The sequence below is a fragment of the Poecilia reticulata genome, chromosome 2 (genome assembly GCF_904066995.2).
Source record: "Poecilia reticulata chromosome 2, P_reticulata-male-v2, whole genome shotgun sequence".
Taxonomy (NCBI): Eukaryota; Metazoa; Chordata; class Actinopteri; order Cyprinodontiformes; family Poeciliidae; genus Poecilia; species Poecilia reticulata.
The window spans coordinates 25,073,599-25,090,319 of NC_088831.1; the positions used below are offsets into that span (position 1 = coordinate 25,073,599).

Genomic DNA, 16,721 nt, shown 5'->3' on the forward strand with positions numbered 1-16,721 from the left:
CTAATAGACTGCTAAAATAATCATTTAGAACAGCATAAATAATAATTATAATGCCAAGATGTAGGATTGACCGTCGGGTTCGCTGCAAGAATTTCACTGCAGCAGGACCTTATAAAATCCCATTTCAGTCAATAACTTTTACTTATCACAAAATCCTGATGACACAAAGAGGTGATCACATTTTATTTCCATTATACCAAGGACTAAGTCTTTACTGATGTCAACTGCAGTCTGCCTGGGTGGCAAAGGCATTAGCTGCTTATAAGTCACTCATTTCTGCTGTTATCCAGTTTAGGAATCCTGAATACGAGCAGCTCTAATACTTGTAATTTTACCTTAACCAACGTTTTAATTGCTCTCACGCTGGAAAACGATCACCGCCAATAATTGGTATCATGTGTGGCAGCTGTTCGTCTGAGATAATTGCCGCATCTAATACCGAAATCTACTTTTCCTGAGCGAAATTACCAATGTAGGACCTCATTTCCTGTGTAACATTGAGAAATTTAGCTTTTAGGAAAATGTAATGAAGCGAAGCTTATCAGAAATATAATATTGCCGCGTTTCAATCCCGAACATCATCGGCTGCATTTCAATAAACACCCCAATCAATAGAGTTCTCCGCACATTTGTCTCAATCTGCAAACATTGACTGTATCTGCAGCTACGAGCTGATATTGAACAACAAGCAAAAAAATAAAAAAAATAAATCCTCTGTGGTCGTGGTTTAGTTGTGCACAAACACACACGCATGCACGCGAACACACACGCGTTCATGCATATTGCCACCTCCTCGGTTTCAGCGACCACGCTGATAACAGGTCACGAGCTCAGCGTGGAAGAGTGGAATGTGCGGTGTGACCTTCAACCCAAATGTCAGTGTTGCGCTGTGGCGAGCGGGGTGAAAGAGACAGAGAGACAGAGCAGCGAAATTGAATCTCAATGTGTTCGTAAATCACGGGGAAAGCGCTGTTTGTGTGTGTCAGGGAGAAAGAGAGGAAGGCGAGGAAGAAGACGACAGGGAGAGAGGGAGGGAGGGAGAGGGGAGAGACAGGCGGCGTGTGTGTTCGTGCGCTATCGTGACTAACAGCCGGTTGTTATTCATCTTGGCATGCGGCTCCCAGCAGCCCCCACACATCAGGTGTGAGATTGGCGGGGGAGCGGAGGGGTAGGGGAGAGGAGCGGGTGCTGATGGGGGTGACAGCGTCAAAACATTCCTCTCTCAAAGCGGAGAATCTGTGCTTTCCTCCTCCCAGCACCTCCGAACCCAGCCTCATCGTGTTCAAGTGCTCTCTCCCTTTAAAATGCCTGCTTTTCTGTATTTTATTTATTTATTTTATTTTATTTTTTTATCTTTCCTTACTTGAAGGTGTCTTTGTACACAACTCACGCTCCATATGTACATTTTGATAGAGCTGCTGGCTGCAATCTTTTGTCATTTTCATATTGGAACCGACTCGCTTCTGTACCATCGGAGTGAGCGGAAAAAGCCAATACATATAAGATTTGGGATGTCCCTGCTTTATTATTTTTGATTGATTCACAGATACAGCAAATAAATTGCTGCCTTGTTAACAGTTTTGGGTTGACTAAACGACAATAGCATGCAGCAATAAATTCCTCACCTAAATCCCTAAATTCTCAAAGTTTTTCAAGTTTCTTGTTGGCCGTTAGGACAAATACTCCTTGCCTCGTTCAGATCGCGATTTAATCCTTGATCTGCAAATGTTCCACACACCCTGGCAATGAGCTAAAGGCATCTACAAAGAGTAAGGTAAGGGTAAGACCTACTTGCCCTACTTCTGTTTTGCCTTTGCATCTCAGGAGGCCATGGAACAGTTAAAACTAGAAATTAGATTATCAAAGATTTGTGGTTGACTTCCGTTTGGTTTAAAACTGCAACAGACCAACTTGGCAGTGATCTGTAGTCTTTGTGGTAACCACTGATGTTTACTTCAGGTGGTATCACTTCTATGGAAATTTGAAATAAATGTTCTCAAGGTAGCTACGAAGTGTTGGCTTGTTTTCTAACCACAGAATCTAACAATAAGCTAAATGTACACCAACATACATCTGTACTGTAGAAAATACTTTTTAATCCTCCTGCTGTCTTAGTTTGACACTTGGGAAGAGTGCAGAAAATGTAACAGTCAGACAGCGACAAAGCGGGAGGGATGTCCTGTCAGACCATCAATTTCTGAAACCACACGCACACAAAAAAATAATTTGTAAAAGCGCACACAGGGTCAGTGCAACCCCGCCAGACCGCGCACAGAATAAAAAGCATGTTGGGTCTAAATAACGCTGCCTCTTAAGACCACGTGAGGGTTAAATAGCTTCTTACAGCTTTTGTGTCTGTTTCTAACTAAAGAAGTCGTCTTAAATTTTAAGCATTGTGTGATTCCGATCTTTTGCTGATTTCTTTGCGCACTTCTGGACAAAACATTTTTAATATCAAAGATACGCAAATTTGCAATCTAGTGTGCTGTCATGTAAGAATCCTCTGGTGTTCGCTTAATCTGCTGCTACATTTTAAGGCATTTCTGTTTGGCTTAGCAAACCAAAATCCAACCTTTTGCTGTTATACCTTGAAATCTCCAGTCAGGCCATCATAGAGACAAGTTGGGGAGTAGGTGTAAAACAAGGGACCGATCTCAGGCTGGCTAACGTGACAGATGTGACTCGTGCTTATGAAATGATCCAGCCTTTAATCCAAAAGGCTCTTGGTGCTCTTTGTTGTCCCTTTTTTTTGTTCTGGGAGTGGTTTCCGTGGAGTTGGACCGACACAGCTCCTAAAAAATGCTTTCCTAAAATTTTCATGTGGTCCTTTGTGGTAGAGATGTGGACCAACCAAAAAAAACGGATTTTTGGTCTGAAATGATCTTTTGGTGAACGATTACCTCCCCTCCTCTTTCCTCTTGGAATTCATTCTGTAATGTCAAATCCTTGCAGAGTCCGGGTCACTTAGGCTACAGGGAAGCTGAGGAAGTAGTCAGTCTCCCATGTCACAATTTCTTCTTGCACAGCTTGTATCTGCTCTTTTTGTTGGGGTTTCTAATGCAGATGTATTTATATTGGTCGTTAAAGAGGTAAAAAAAAGTTCAAACGAAACTCACTCGCACCGAATTCACCGCAGCTCGGGAACACGGTGAGGCATTTGAAGAGTTGATGTGTTAGTCTTGTACAGACCAGTGCAGTTTGAAACAAGTTAGAAGCTGCAGGCGGAATAATGCTCTCTAATATCAAATCAGGGAAAATGACAGCCTGTTAGGTCTTGCATTTGTGATTCTCGTGACCATTATGTCGGAGCAAAGTGGTGTGTTTCTTTTATATTCTTTATAGGCCAATCAGAGGTGTGGAGGTCTGTATTGACTGAACGTGTTGCGTTTTATGGGAGTTGCATGTCAAGGTACAGGGAAGCCAGTTTACATCAGCTGTGTTGACTGTGTGTCAAACCACCAGTTTCAGGTTCCTCTTTTTTCTTATCACCCGTCTTTACATAGTCCCTATTTCTGTCTAACATATCCAAATCTCCTCATCAGTGTCAAGTTTTCATGACTGAGGATACTTTTAATGATAAGGATCCTTTTTCACCACATTGGAGGTTATACTCTTTTCATCAGATATATTGTCTTATTTGGGGCTTTTTCTGGGGGGTGAATTTTTAACTGCAATGATTCTTCTGGTGGATTTCTCTTGCCCAAACAGGCTCAAAATTAAACATACGGGCTCAAATACTTTACGCCTCCACTAATATTTGGTTATATGCCTCTTATCAAGTTGTAACTCCTAATTTTTTAACGAGATTCTGACATAAATCTGGATATGTGACCACTCCTCTTGGCAGAGTTGGTAGAAGTAATTCTAGAAGCTTATTGTGAACCTGCTGAAACTACCCTCAGAGCGCTGCGGAGCCACATTCTGTACTCCCCTGTCCCAGTTGATTTTTTTTGGATTAAGTTAAATAATTTGGAGTTTGTCAGTTTGTGAAACACAATACCACTGGCAATGAAAAAGAACCTCAGCATGATGCTGCCACCACCATGCTTGAAAGCTAGGTTCGAATCAGCTTCTCAATCCACGTCGATGCCGAACTGGCGTAACTGGACGGTAACGCTGGTGTTCCAGTTCCTACCAGTAATTTCTCTTCATCTGATTGTTGCAGTTTCAGTCTGGGTTTTCCAACAGGACAAGAAAATGTTTTCAACTGGATAAAGCCGACTAATATAAAGCTTTGTGTTGAGCATTTTGACTTTGCTTGGACACGTTCTTAAACTCAGCAGTAACACCTAGTTAGTCTAGCTACTGGCTTTCTTTTGTAATGAAGTTTTTGTTTTTTTCCTTTCCGCCAGCTATTTAAATATTGGGGGGAGGAGAAAGGGAATGAAGCAAGCACAAGTGATTGCATTACAATAACAAAACAAATAAAAATCGCAGTTGAAGGTTGACTGAGGATGATTCCACGAACAGCTGCTTGAGACAATTTAAAGCTCTCTCCAAGCTCACAGTTCATCACAAGATTTAATCATCCGGTATTCCCAATGCGGGGGTCATATCGGTTCTCTATGAGTACCGAATAACAGGACCCTGGATACCCTCAAATAATGAATGTTTAGCTCTGATAAAATGGGCATTTTTTTCTTCTTCTTGTAGCTAAGTTACAAAACCTTTCAGTCCTTTTCTAGGTTATTGCAATAACTCGATATTTCCAAGAGTACGCTTTGATCCAGCGGAGTTAGGAGAATACAAACCCAAAGTAAAGAGTTTGGGCTCAGAAGCGTTTTTTTTTTTGTTCATAGATTATGTCCTGAATCCCAACATTTACTAATACACAGAAAGTCTTTTTCTTTCTACTGCCAACCCCCTCCCAAATCCCCCCCCAAAAAAACAACCCCACAAATTTACCACATTTAAATCGGGGAACTCTGTTGTATTCATTAAGCTTCCCAGGTGTTTTGTAGCTTCGCGTCAACCAATTAAGCTACATTATTCTTAATTCCTTGTTCACTGCTCACAAATGCCCTTAAGAGGATTTCCAGACGATTCCGGAAACCCATCCACTTTGTTCGCTTTTTCTATTACGGACAAAACTGGGAACAGATAAGAGGTTGTGGAGATTATAATCTAGTAAATTCCCTTAATTATAGGTATTTTGTTAAAAAAAAGAAAAAACTCAGGATCCTCAGAGTATCAAAAATAGTTTTTTAGATATTTCTTCAGATGACCTCAGCAAATTTCCTGATTGGAAACTTTAATATCTCTAATCACCTGAAGCTGAAACCAGCATTATTTGTCAGTCCAACTAGAGGGAAAACCTTCACTGGTTGCAGATCAGATATGTTCAAGTAAGCAGATTATTACGGTGTGCATTGATCGAGTGATTTCTCTCCTAACTTCTTTGATCAACGTGTTTTTTGTGTTCCTCTCTACTCTGCACCTCTCGCTTTTCTTGTCCTCTGCTCTTCTCTCCCATGAGCGGCGGCGGCGTTTTACTCTTCTCCTCTTCCGCCTCGCCTGCTTTCTCTCCGTTCCATACGTCTTCTCTGTTCCCGCAATACCCCGTTAAAGCATCTCTGGCATTTTATCTCTCTCACATTATTTTTCTCTCCCTTTGTGCTGCATATCCCTCCCACCTATCCATTCTCCTTTCCTCTCTCTCTCTCGCTCTCTCTCTCCCTTCCTCTCTCTCTTTCTCTCTTCCACTCTTTCCCTGATATTGATCTGCATTCTAGCCATACAGCTGAACCGCCTTCGGCTCTGCAATGAGCTCACAACACTTCTGCCTCTGCATGTATGCCAGAGTGCATGCAGAGCAGAGCCACCGAAAACATCCCCCCGTTCGCCTCAGAGCCGCTTGCAAATGTAGCACGCGCGTATATAAAAAGTTTATTCCTAGAAGAACAAGGAAGAAGAAACGTTTGTCCATGAAGCTATATAAAAAGTCCCAGAGCCGCAGCATATTTGCTGCTCAGACGGGGTTTATTTCATTTCCACCTGTCCTTTTTTTTTTTTTTTTTCCCCTCCATATGCCTTTTTATGTTCCAGTCACTAAACGCTCGTCGCCGCTTCGCACCCCAGGTTTACTCATGCAGATCTCGGAGCTGCTGGTTTCACGCCATCTTCCAGTGAATGACGACTGGGCCCTTTTATCGCTGCAAGGCTTGAAATTTCAGTCCTACTCTCCTGCATGATCCCTCAGTGGTGGATTGAGTTACTAAATTTCTTTTACTCAGCAGAAACCCTTTTTGTTATCGGGTATCGCTGAAAGACCTTGCTCTTCTGAGAGTACTAAAACACATTAGATTTCCTTTGTCTGACTGCTCCTCTGTAACGACTGTACCTTTAAAAAAAACAAAAAAAACAAAGAAACGGCAGGGGGGTGGGAAGAGGGCAGCTCGTTTGCTTCATGCACCTGTATGTATGCATTGCAAACTGCATTCTTTAATTGGGATTTGTAGGTGAACAAAGTTTAGACAGCGCTTCTGTAAAATGGGATGTGATCCATTTGATGTAGGCTGGATACTGTGTTTGTTTTGCACAATTAAAATGCAGATCAAAGATATTAAGAAAAAATAATAATATATAACAGTGCAGGGAGAGGCAAAAGCCCAATGGGTTTATATATAAAGCCTCCATAGTGTGGGAAAAAAGTCTAATCTAAGAATAAAATCTTTTATCACTTCATCATAAATTTACTAAATACAATCTTATATTTCTATTACTGTGAGCAGACAGAAGCAAACGTTAAACCTGCCGAGGTCAGCTGACTTTCGAAAAGGGAACAGAGTCAATCATCTTCAGTCATATTGGACGAAATTTGAGTAATGTTCAGTTTTTCATTTGAGATCCTTAAATTACTTGCGTCACAAAACATTCCCAAAAGAGGTAGCTGGGTTGTTTTTTTTTGGGGGGGGGGTTTATGCAGGGCTTATGGGAACTTTATGAGTTGTTTGTATCTCAGTTTGAATAATGTGAAATTAAAACCATACGAGGGAGGGAGAAGGAGAGAGAGACCAGTTCTCAAAGCTGACTTCTCACTTTTTTTTTTTGACAGCTTCAACATTGTGTTGGTAGATCTGATTTCCTTTGCTGTGTGTGGGGGGTGGAAGTTGCTGATGGAGCTCCTCCTTTGTTGTATTTTTGACTTTGGTCAATTAAAGAAGCAATAACCCATATCTAGGCAACAAAGACGAAGGTTGAGAGGTGGTGCAGCAAAACGGCACTCACAAAATCAATAATAAACCAACTGAGAGAGTTTGAAGTCTGTGTGTGTGTTATTGTAAGTTCATTTAATGTCTGTTTCAAACATTTCACTTCACATGAATAGTATTGTAGAGAAGTTATCGGTATAATTTCATGTGAAAAACACTTAGTAAAGTTGGAACGCGCTAACGATGGCGTGGCAAGAAAAGAAATTACCATGTGCAAAGTAATGCGATGTGAAAGAGTGAGTGTTGTTTTGTCATTGTGGATATTTTGGTTGTACCTGTCACATTTAGTTGTTTTTGAGGGAGATAGCTTTTGTTCTTTACCAGAGTTGTTGTTGCATCATTTTAAAGTGCGAGGAAAGCAATATGTAGTTTTCATGAGGGTTTTTACAGTAAATATCTAAGAAGTATCACTTTAACTTTCATTGGATTTCCCCAAATGAAATCTAGTTCAAAAACCACCTAGTCACCTAATTATGAAAGAGAGTCCCTAATTTAATCTCGGTGTAAATACAGCTGCTCTGTCAAAGTTTAGATCAGAGGTCTGCAACCTTTATTACTGCATGAACCTTTTAGTCCAGCTAAATAAAACATTAGACCTATAAATGTTACATAATTTTGAAAAAAAACAACTAATTATACTATTAAAGAAAATGTATTTTTATGTTTAAAGAACCATCATTTTATTTTTGCTTTTAGAATTTAAAATAGAGGCAACATTTTTTGCAATTAAGTGAATGGATACATTTTTCTTTTAGGGTTGATATTTGTGAAAAATGCTGCAAAAATTATTTATTTAAATACACATAACAAGTGTACGCTTTGAGCTCTTCAAATTGAAGTCCTTTATTTTTTGGGCACACAATGTTGCTATAAATAAAGCTGATTTCTGATTGTGAAAACATGCAAAGTTTCAAACCTGATGACAAAAAAAAGGATTTAAAAAAAAGTATTACAGGTTATTCTAGAGTCATTCTTTTGGGACATTTACAGCAATTTTTCATAAAAAAAGCTGAAAAATTGTTCAACCCTGCATTTATATTTAAAAACAGTGGTTTCTTTAACACTTTTTGCCAAAGATATTGAGAGCACGGCAGTGGCAGCAACATGCTGTCTGGGAGTATTTTCCGAGATATTAGTGAGACAGATCAATGCTTTGATCCAGAAAGTTTTAATCGCCCAGTTGAAGTTCGGACCTAAATCCAAATCAGAAATCTGCTGGTCTGACAATTGCTTTTTATTTGTAAAATGTTTAGAAAGCTGTGTAACAATATACTTCCACTTCACAGTTTTCCACTACTTTGTGTTGATCTATCTCAGAAAAAAACCCCACTAAAATACATCAAGGGCAGTAGTTGTGAAATGAAAAAATGGGGGAAAAGTGGAAGCGGCATCAAAACCTATGCAAGGCGTTGTTGGGAAATGTTCAGAATGGAAACGGGAAAAGGGGCTTTTTTTTTAAAGTTAACCATCTAAACCAGGGCAAATAGGGAAAACTAATTCAAATCTGTGTGTGCGTGTGTGTCTGCTTTTTCAGCTGGCTCTGCAGTCACGGCTTTGCGACCAAACTCGTATCGGAGAGTACTACCCCGGGGCGGTGCGCTACACACAAGCAGACCTTATCGACCCGAGCGATGACGACGACGACGACGCCAACGTGCTCTTCTACTCGCCTGACATGACCCTGAAAGATCGAGGTCCTTGAGAGAGACGAAGAAGGGAGACAAAAGAGCTGGAGGGAAGAAGCACAAAGGAGGGTCAGAGCCAGAGAGAACCACGCCGGATTAGAAACTGAGAGTGGAAAAAAGAAAAAGAAGAAAAAAAAAAGGAAAAAAAAAACGAGGTAGGGAGGGAATGGAAGAGAAGATTGTGGGGACGGTCAGGCAGATAGAAGCCGGAGATGAGCTGTCAGGTTCCATTATTAATCCCCATCCTTTACTATTTAATATCCTTAAGACACCCTCCGCACACACACAGAGCAGAGCTCCATTTCTGTGCAACACGACTATCTGAGAGCTCTAAAGATCAGCCTAATGTTAAAGGCATCTGCTGCATCCCAAAAGGACTCCGGAAAGATTTACCTCCCCGAACCCTCTGTTTTCCACCGCATTCTGCAGCATTTTGGCATGCCAGAACAAAAAAGACAAGGGGGGGGGAATAGAAGGAAAAAAAAAAAACACGAGGCACTGCTGAAAGGCAATCATAACAAGGTGCTTCTTAAGCACTCGCAGCAATCACCTTTTCAGTTCCCCACAGGAGATGAGTTGAAAGGCAGGCCTTTAAAAATCACCCTGTGTGTCAGCGTCTCACTCTGCCATTAGATTGATCCCGGTACTACATAATTTTCCTGCCAATAAGGGGAAGGTGGGTGTACAGTGGAAATACAAAAAGAAAAAGACGGGGAGGTGGTATGGGGGGGGGGGGTTAAAAACAGTCGAAGTGAGTCAGAATTGGGGGAAAAACAAGTCCTGAAGCACCGAGCTCTCTCCTCAGACAGTATTAGCTTTCAGGCTGTCGCGTTGCAAGTTCTGCACAAGTGTTCCTTTGAGTTTGTATTTTTGATGAAATGAAACTTTTGATGTACTGTATTTATTACAAATCGACGTACTGTATATGTTTGAATGCATCTATTTTTGTACTTTTGTCTTTTTCTGAACGCAAAGCCTTATCTCTGTTAGTCAATTCAACATGCGCAAAAGTTTACCAACACGCGTCGTGGGCATGACGTTCGTGTTGATTCCAGACTTTTGATGATTTCTTCAAATAAACACCCCACTTGTATTTGGTTAAATGTTCTTGAGCAAGTTGCAGTAAAACTAGGAACAAGCTGGCGGCGTAACTTGATCTGGATATTTGACCGCTCTTCTTATCAGAAACTGTGGAGCTCATTTGAATTAGTTAATTTCCTGGTACATACTTTGCTTTAAAATATTTTTAACAGGCTTAGTGTCTCGGCCATCCAAGAAGCTTAATGTTGGCCAGAGTTGTTTTTTTCTTTTCATTTTAATACCCATCTGTGTCAAAAACCTACTCGGTTACAACCAAGAACGAATAAAGGTGAGGTTTTCAAATTACAAAATTATATACCGATGGCATGCTGAGGGTTTTTCTTCGCTGCCGAAGGTACTGGCATATTGCACAAAAATGACTGAGAGGATATAAATGAAGGAGTCACTTTGAAATCAACTTAAATGGTTAGATGGTTGAAATTTGGACTTAATTGGTTCTGAGCGAATGGACAAAGACAACTAACGTTAAGGTTCTGGAATACCCTCAACTTCAACCCCTATAAAAGGTTTATACATAATTTTAAAAAGTGTCTGTTACAGGAAAACAAAAATATTCAACAGAGCACGACTAATTCTGACAAGAACGACGGTCAAAGATCCGTCCAGAATTATACCATAGGCTTGATGATGGCTTTCACCTGATGTGATGAATTTTGAACCTTTGTGAATTACAAAAATTCTCCATTTAAATTCTAATTAACCATATTTCACATTGTAAAAACCTTCCACCTGGAGGGGGGAAAAAAGATGCAAAAACATCCCAAAGTAATGTCATCCTTGCCAATGAGTGTATGCAAACTTCCGACCAGCGCTACGCTCGTTCGTTTTTGTTTCTAGGGTCGCAACGCATCAGCAAGAGGTGACACACCAGACACCTGCTGCCTTTGTCAGCTGAGCCGGCAGAGCCGCGGTGTGATTGGCAGGATAATGGAGCCAATTTATATTCAAACACAGCCCATTTGCCAATATCTGGGTGATCTCATTATTATCTGTGTACTCTGCCGACAGTCGGCTGCCTTCTTAGAAGTTTGAGATGATAAACCGTCACTGGAGTTTCTGAACTTTTCTGCTGAGCGTTTGCACCACTCACAATGTGCCCCCCCATGTTTCTCTAAGCAGTTATGTTGGTTTTTGCCCAACTATCACACACTCAAATAAATAAGCAGAAAGACATTTCAGAACCGAACTGAGACTGGGCGTGTTTATTTCATTTTATACATGGATGCCATTCTTCACTTCCAGTCAAATTTCACTGGTTGGCTACAACGCCTTGCAAAGCCTCCGTGGCCCTTGAACTTTAGTTGTTTTTTTGTTTTTTTGTCATATCACAACTACAAACCTCAGTCAGATTTTATGTGAAGTGCGCACGGACATCGATTTTCAAGGTGTGGAGTTTGACTGGGTCACTCCATTCCAGTTCTGACCGTTTGCTTATCTTTGTTGTCTCAGCTGAAGAAAAGCATCCCCACACCATGATGCTGCCATTGTTTTTAGTGTTTAGCATGTAGTTCAGCTTTAGTGTCATCATTAAACATCTTTGTCGTTGGCCTGTCTTCATGTTTACTTGTATGCTACAAACCTCTAAGATCTGTACTTGGCAGCTACAATTGTTTTTTTTGGGTTTTTTTACACACCTATGAATTACTGTACTGGATTTTATTTAGGGGTATCAGAATTAAGAAAGATACAACCCTTTGCAGGTTTTCTTCCAGTTTTTCTCTGATCAGCTTCCACACTGATTCATTAAACCTTCATTAAGCATTTAACTTCCCCACTTAATTCGTACCCACAGCACGATGCCGCCACCGTCATGTCTTGCAGTGGGCATGGATGTTGAGGCTGATGCTTAGTTTTATGCCACATATTTTGCATATAACGTAAAAGCCGGGGATTTAATCTGTATTAAAACGGGGCTTAATTCAAAGACATGCTACATTTTTCAAATTTGTATTCGAAGATGGAAACCAGGCACACAGTGTGAAATTTGTGGCTCGAGGGCGCTATGTCTGCCGTGTGTGCGCTTGAAGACATCTTTTAGGACCGAGGCTGGCTGCTTAAATATTGGACATTAATTATGAGTGGGACCCGACTGGCCCGCGCGTGTCTCCATATATGGCTAACAGGATTTTGATTAATGGAAATTGTGCGCCATGTCCTCCAGGAAAAAAAGAAAAAACAGGCTTGTGCCTCCATGCGCAGCACACACGGAGCTCTTCTTGAACATGTCGATCCCACCTCCCCATAAACCCCCCATGTATATACAGCTCACGTGAAATAAGCGAATCTCGCTGTCACGCAGGAGGAATTATTATTCCCCCTCCCCACCCCCCCCTGTCTTAACGTCGCATGCGCCGTAATTGGATACAATTTAACACCCGCGGCCCACGGGCATGTCGGCAGGCGCGCTGCCTACTATTAGCTCGCCTCGCCTCGCCTCGCCACCCTATCATTTGTCAGATCTGTGTTTGTGTGCTCCACGGAGCCGGCCTGCCCTTAATGTGTGAGCGCGCGTGCGTTATGTTGGTGTGTATGTGCGCGCGCGCTCGTAGCTCCAGAAACCGGAGCCATTGTTGGAGTCCGGCCATGACCTAGCTGTGACGCACAGACACGGAGAGAAGAGGCGACAGCAGCAGCGGCGGCGGTCCGGACACTGAAAAACAAGCCGGAGCTCAGTCACCTCCGGGCGGGGAGAGAGAGAGAGAAGGAGGGAGGTGGAGGGGGAGGCCTCCTCTGCGCTGCTTCCACCGACAGCCCCGCAGTATATTTACAGGCGGGGTGGTGGTGGGGGAGGGTAAAGCCCATCTTACCCCTTCTAAACCTGCCTCCCTTCCGTTGTTGCAGGCCCGACTCGGTAGCCATAGTAGTCCAATGCGTCCTACGTTGTTGCTTATAAAATATTCAGAATCGGTTTAATGTTGACTGGAAAGCATTTAAAAGTTTCAACTATTAAATATTCAATCTGTTTCCGTTTATATTGTTTAAAGAAGAAGAAAAAAACAATTAAAATGCTTCTTTTAGTCACACAAAGATTTCGGGCAACTAGCGTTATTAGCCTTTTGAGACTTTATATACCTGGTACGTTGCCATCTGTAGCCGAAAACAAACACTGCACAACACTAAACGCAGCATCTCGATATATGGCGGTGGCAGCGTCATGCCGTGGGGTCGCTGTTCAGTGCTAATAGGGAGAGAAACGGATGGAGCTGAATAAAAGGTAATAAAAGGCAGACGAAAACCTGCAAGAGGCTCTAAAAGAATGGTGACCGGGGCCGGAAAGACCAAACCTGCAAAAGAGCGAATCGGGGTGGAATGACCAGCATTCATTCCGTCCCACGTAGCAGCAGGAACTCTTTAAACTCCCGTTTTATTCCATCATTACTTGTTCGTGGCTCTCTGGCGTCGTTTCATCGCCGCTTTGGCAGCTAATTCGTGTTGATTAAAGCTTAGCGGTAGCTGTTTGCCTTAATGGGCGTGTAGAACACGATGATGACCATTAATTTAAACTATGTGCTTTCATTTCATACGCGACTTAAACACTTGCACATTTCTCCTTCTCTTTCCGTTTTGACGGTGACCTTGAGTTTTGTGTTGTGCTGCAATCAGCGGGACCCCACATTCTGAGTTGGGATGAGTGTGAAACATCGGTTCCAAAGTAGCAACTAAAAGATTTCCGTGCAAAAAAAATAAAAAAAACACCAGGAATAGTCTATTCGTTTTGTGAGGGAAAAAAAAAAAACAGCAGTGAATTATGGCGCCTTTGTCTGGCGGATGCTACCTGTTGAAGGACAGAACACGCTGCTGCGTTGCACTTCATTAAATCTAAGTTTAAATCATTGCAAAATACGGATCACATATGGAAAAGCTGTTTTTTTTTCTGTCAGCTAAACCGATCCTGAAAAGGACAGCGTGGCCTTTTCCTTTTCTTGCGCACAATTAATATTTCGGAATATTTCAACTAAAATATATATACTCGGACTATAAAGCTAAAAGCCAGCAAACGTCCGCGCACGTGTGTGGAATAATGCCCCCGTCCCCTCCCCAAATTTCCAGGCGCAGGCTTTCAGCGCGCGTCGTGTTTTTCTGTCCCTGTGTTTCCCCAGCGCGGCTGTTTTTCTGCCAGAGCGCAGCAGCGCAGCGGCTCTTTCAGCGCTCCGATCCGCCCCCGAAAGGGTTAAATTAATCTCTTTCTCTAGCTAGCCTCTCTCCCAACACATACACAGACACACACACACACAGACACACAGCCTGCCACCGCCCCAGATAACAGAGGGGCGCCTCTCCCCAGCCAGCCAGCCTCCGCTAATCGCAGTGGCAGGAGGAGGGGGAGGGGGGAGTGGAGTGCCGGCGGCCTCTCACAGCGCTGGGCTTTTTATTGACGCTGCCTGCATGTGTGTCATTGCAGCGAATGTGTGTGTGTGTGTGTGTGTGTGTGTGTGTGTGTGTGTGTGTGTGTGTGTGTGTGTCGTTGGGCGCATGCTTGTGTGTGCGTGGCGGAGCGAGAGAAGCTATAAAGAGGTGTGTGTGTGTGTGTGTGTGTGTGTGTCCCTCTCTCTGTCTGGTGTGTCTGCGTGTCTCTGTGTGTGTGTGTGTGTGTGTGTGTGTGTGTGTGTGTGTGTGTGTGTGTGTGTGTGTGTGTGTGTGTGTGTGTGTGTGTGTGCGCGCTTCCCTGCCAGCAGCGGAAAGCAGGGAGAGGCGGGGAAGTGGGAGGGTGGGTGGCGAGGTTATGAGCGGAACTCGACAGAGGCCGACAGACGAGAGAGAAGGAGGGGAAAGAGGTGGAGGAGGGGGGGAAACGGGAGGAGGAGGGGGAGAGGGAGGGAGGGGGGGGCAGTCTTTCTTGTGCTGCGCTGAGAGCCGCCGCCGCTTCTCCTTCCTCTCAGATAAGCTTCGTTTGAAGGTTTTCATCTTTATCCTCTAATGAAAACCGACGCCGCTGTTCGGTGTTTCTGCCCTGCGCGTTTATGATCCCCCCCACCCCCCTTACCCCCCCTCCCCCTCCACTCCCCCCTGCAAGGTCGGAATAAGACAAGTGTGACTGATCGCCTTGGTTAGTTTATGTCACGGTCTCACACACACACATACACACACACACACACACACACACACACCCTCGCTGATTGATCGCATCGATGAATTTAGCAGCCTTATTGATCCGGGCTTGATCTATGCAGGTCCGCTCCTCTCAGTGCTCCAATTATTGGAGGCTCTCCATCTCTCTCTCTCTCTCTCTTTCTCTCTTTCTCTCCGAGTCTCTTCTCGCGAGCGGCGGCGTTTGGCTCGGAGCCACGCTCGCCCTGCCGAGCCAGGCTGTAATTATCCCCGGTGAGGCCGCGCTAACGCAGCGTGGCGCGCCTGTGGGGAACCGGTTAGCCCTACAACACCGGTGGGGGCGCGGAACCGCGCGCGCGCGTGTGTGTGTGTGTGTTGCTATTGCTCCAGCAGCTCCTATCACAGCGATTTCAAGCCCGTTCTTTCATTAATACATTAAAAATCTGAAATAACAGGAAGTCACTCCGAACTACCTTTAATCCAACGCGCCTCATTAAGGTGAACAAAACAGCAGAAGAAGAGCGAGTGCGCAGTTTTTTTTTTTTTTTTGTCTTTTTTTTTTTTTTTTGGTCTTTTAAGAATGTGTTCTGCAAGCCATAAATCTATTGATTGCGCACATGCCCGCGCATCTGGACGTGCCTGAGTGTGTTCGGGCAAGTTTCTGTGTGTGAGTTGCAGTAAGCGATCCATAACGATCTGCAGGTGGATTGTGCTGATTAGTACCGGCTGCTGTGGACTGAGCTGCGTGCAAAGAGCTTCCTGCAATCTGAGCCTGCCGACCGAGCGACTCTTTATGTGTGTGTGTGTGTGCGTGCGCGCGCGCTGAGTGTGTGTGTGCTCTGTGCTCGCTTGTGTGTTGGCAGGCAGCCCATATTTTTTTTCCTCTAAACGTGAGTCAGTCGGGGCTGTGCGGTTTTGTCTCTGTTTTAAGCATATCTGACGAAACGTGCACTGAAGGTGCGCGCGCCTGTTTGCGTTTTTGAACTTGCCATGCGAGCGTGTGGGTTTGCCAGACTTCTGCTGAAGCGTTTGAATGCAGCAGCAGATGGCTGGATCGCTGAGTGTCTGTCAGCGGGGTTTGTGTGTGTTCACGCTGACAGGACAATGAAAGCGAGGAAACTGGATCCTCGATTTTAAGCACGTGTGAAGGCGATTCGCGCCGTTTAAAAAAAAACAAAAAACAAAACCAAAAAAACAAAACCAAAAAAAAAAAAAAAAACAGTAATGGTAGTATCATGCTGTGCGACTGCTTTTCTTCACAGACAAATTCCCCGGTAAGAGTTGAGATGCGCGAAATTTGGTGGTGACAGCAGCATGATGTGGGGGTGGATTTTTAGTCAATAATTATATTTAAAAAAAAAGAATTTAAAAGAAAAAAACACGGGTATGCTAATCAGTTGAGGCCAGTGTAGAACTGAAGCATTGGAAACCTAACACTTCACATCACTCTGATCACACCTTCACCATTGTGAAACACGGTGGTGGAAGCATCATGCTGTGAAAACGGGTAAATACAGAGTAATTCTGGAGCAGAATCTGTTCATGTGAAGTGGTTCAACAACAACTATCAACATGCGGCTAGTGCGACGAAGGAGTGCTTTAGATGAAAGTATATCTATGTGTGTGAGAAAGGCTCAGTCAAAGTCTGGTTGAGAAAACATTGGTGTTCAAAGGT

General features: G+C 43.3%; 1 protein-coding gene across 7 annotated transcripts in view; it reads left to right on the forward strand.

The window, feature by feature from the left end:
• LOC103479434 (cyclic AMP receptor-like protein A) overlaps window positions 1–11,183 on the forward strand; it is a 74,352-nt gene extending 63,169 nt beyond the window's left edge. For all 7 annotated transcript variants that reach the window (XM_081601490.1, XM_081601481.1, XM_081601494.1 and 4 more), the window contains one exon: window positions 8,746–11,183. In XM_081601490.1, coding sequence (XP_081457616.1) covers window positions 8,746–8,890 — 145 coding nt within the window. In that variant the 3' untranslated portion in view covers window positions 8,891–11,183. The remainder of the gene's footprint in view (window positions 1–8,745) is intronic.
• Window positions 11,184–16,721: the final 5,538 nt, after the last annotated feature.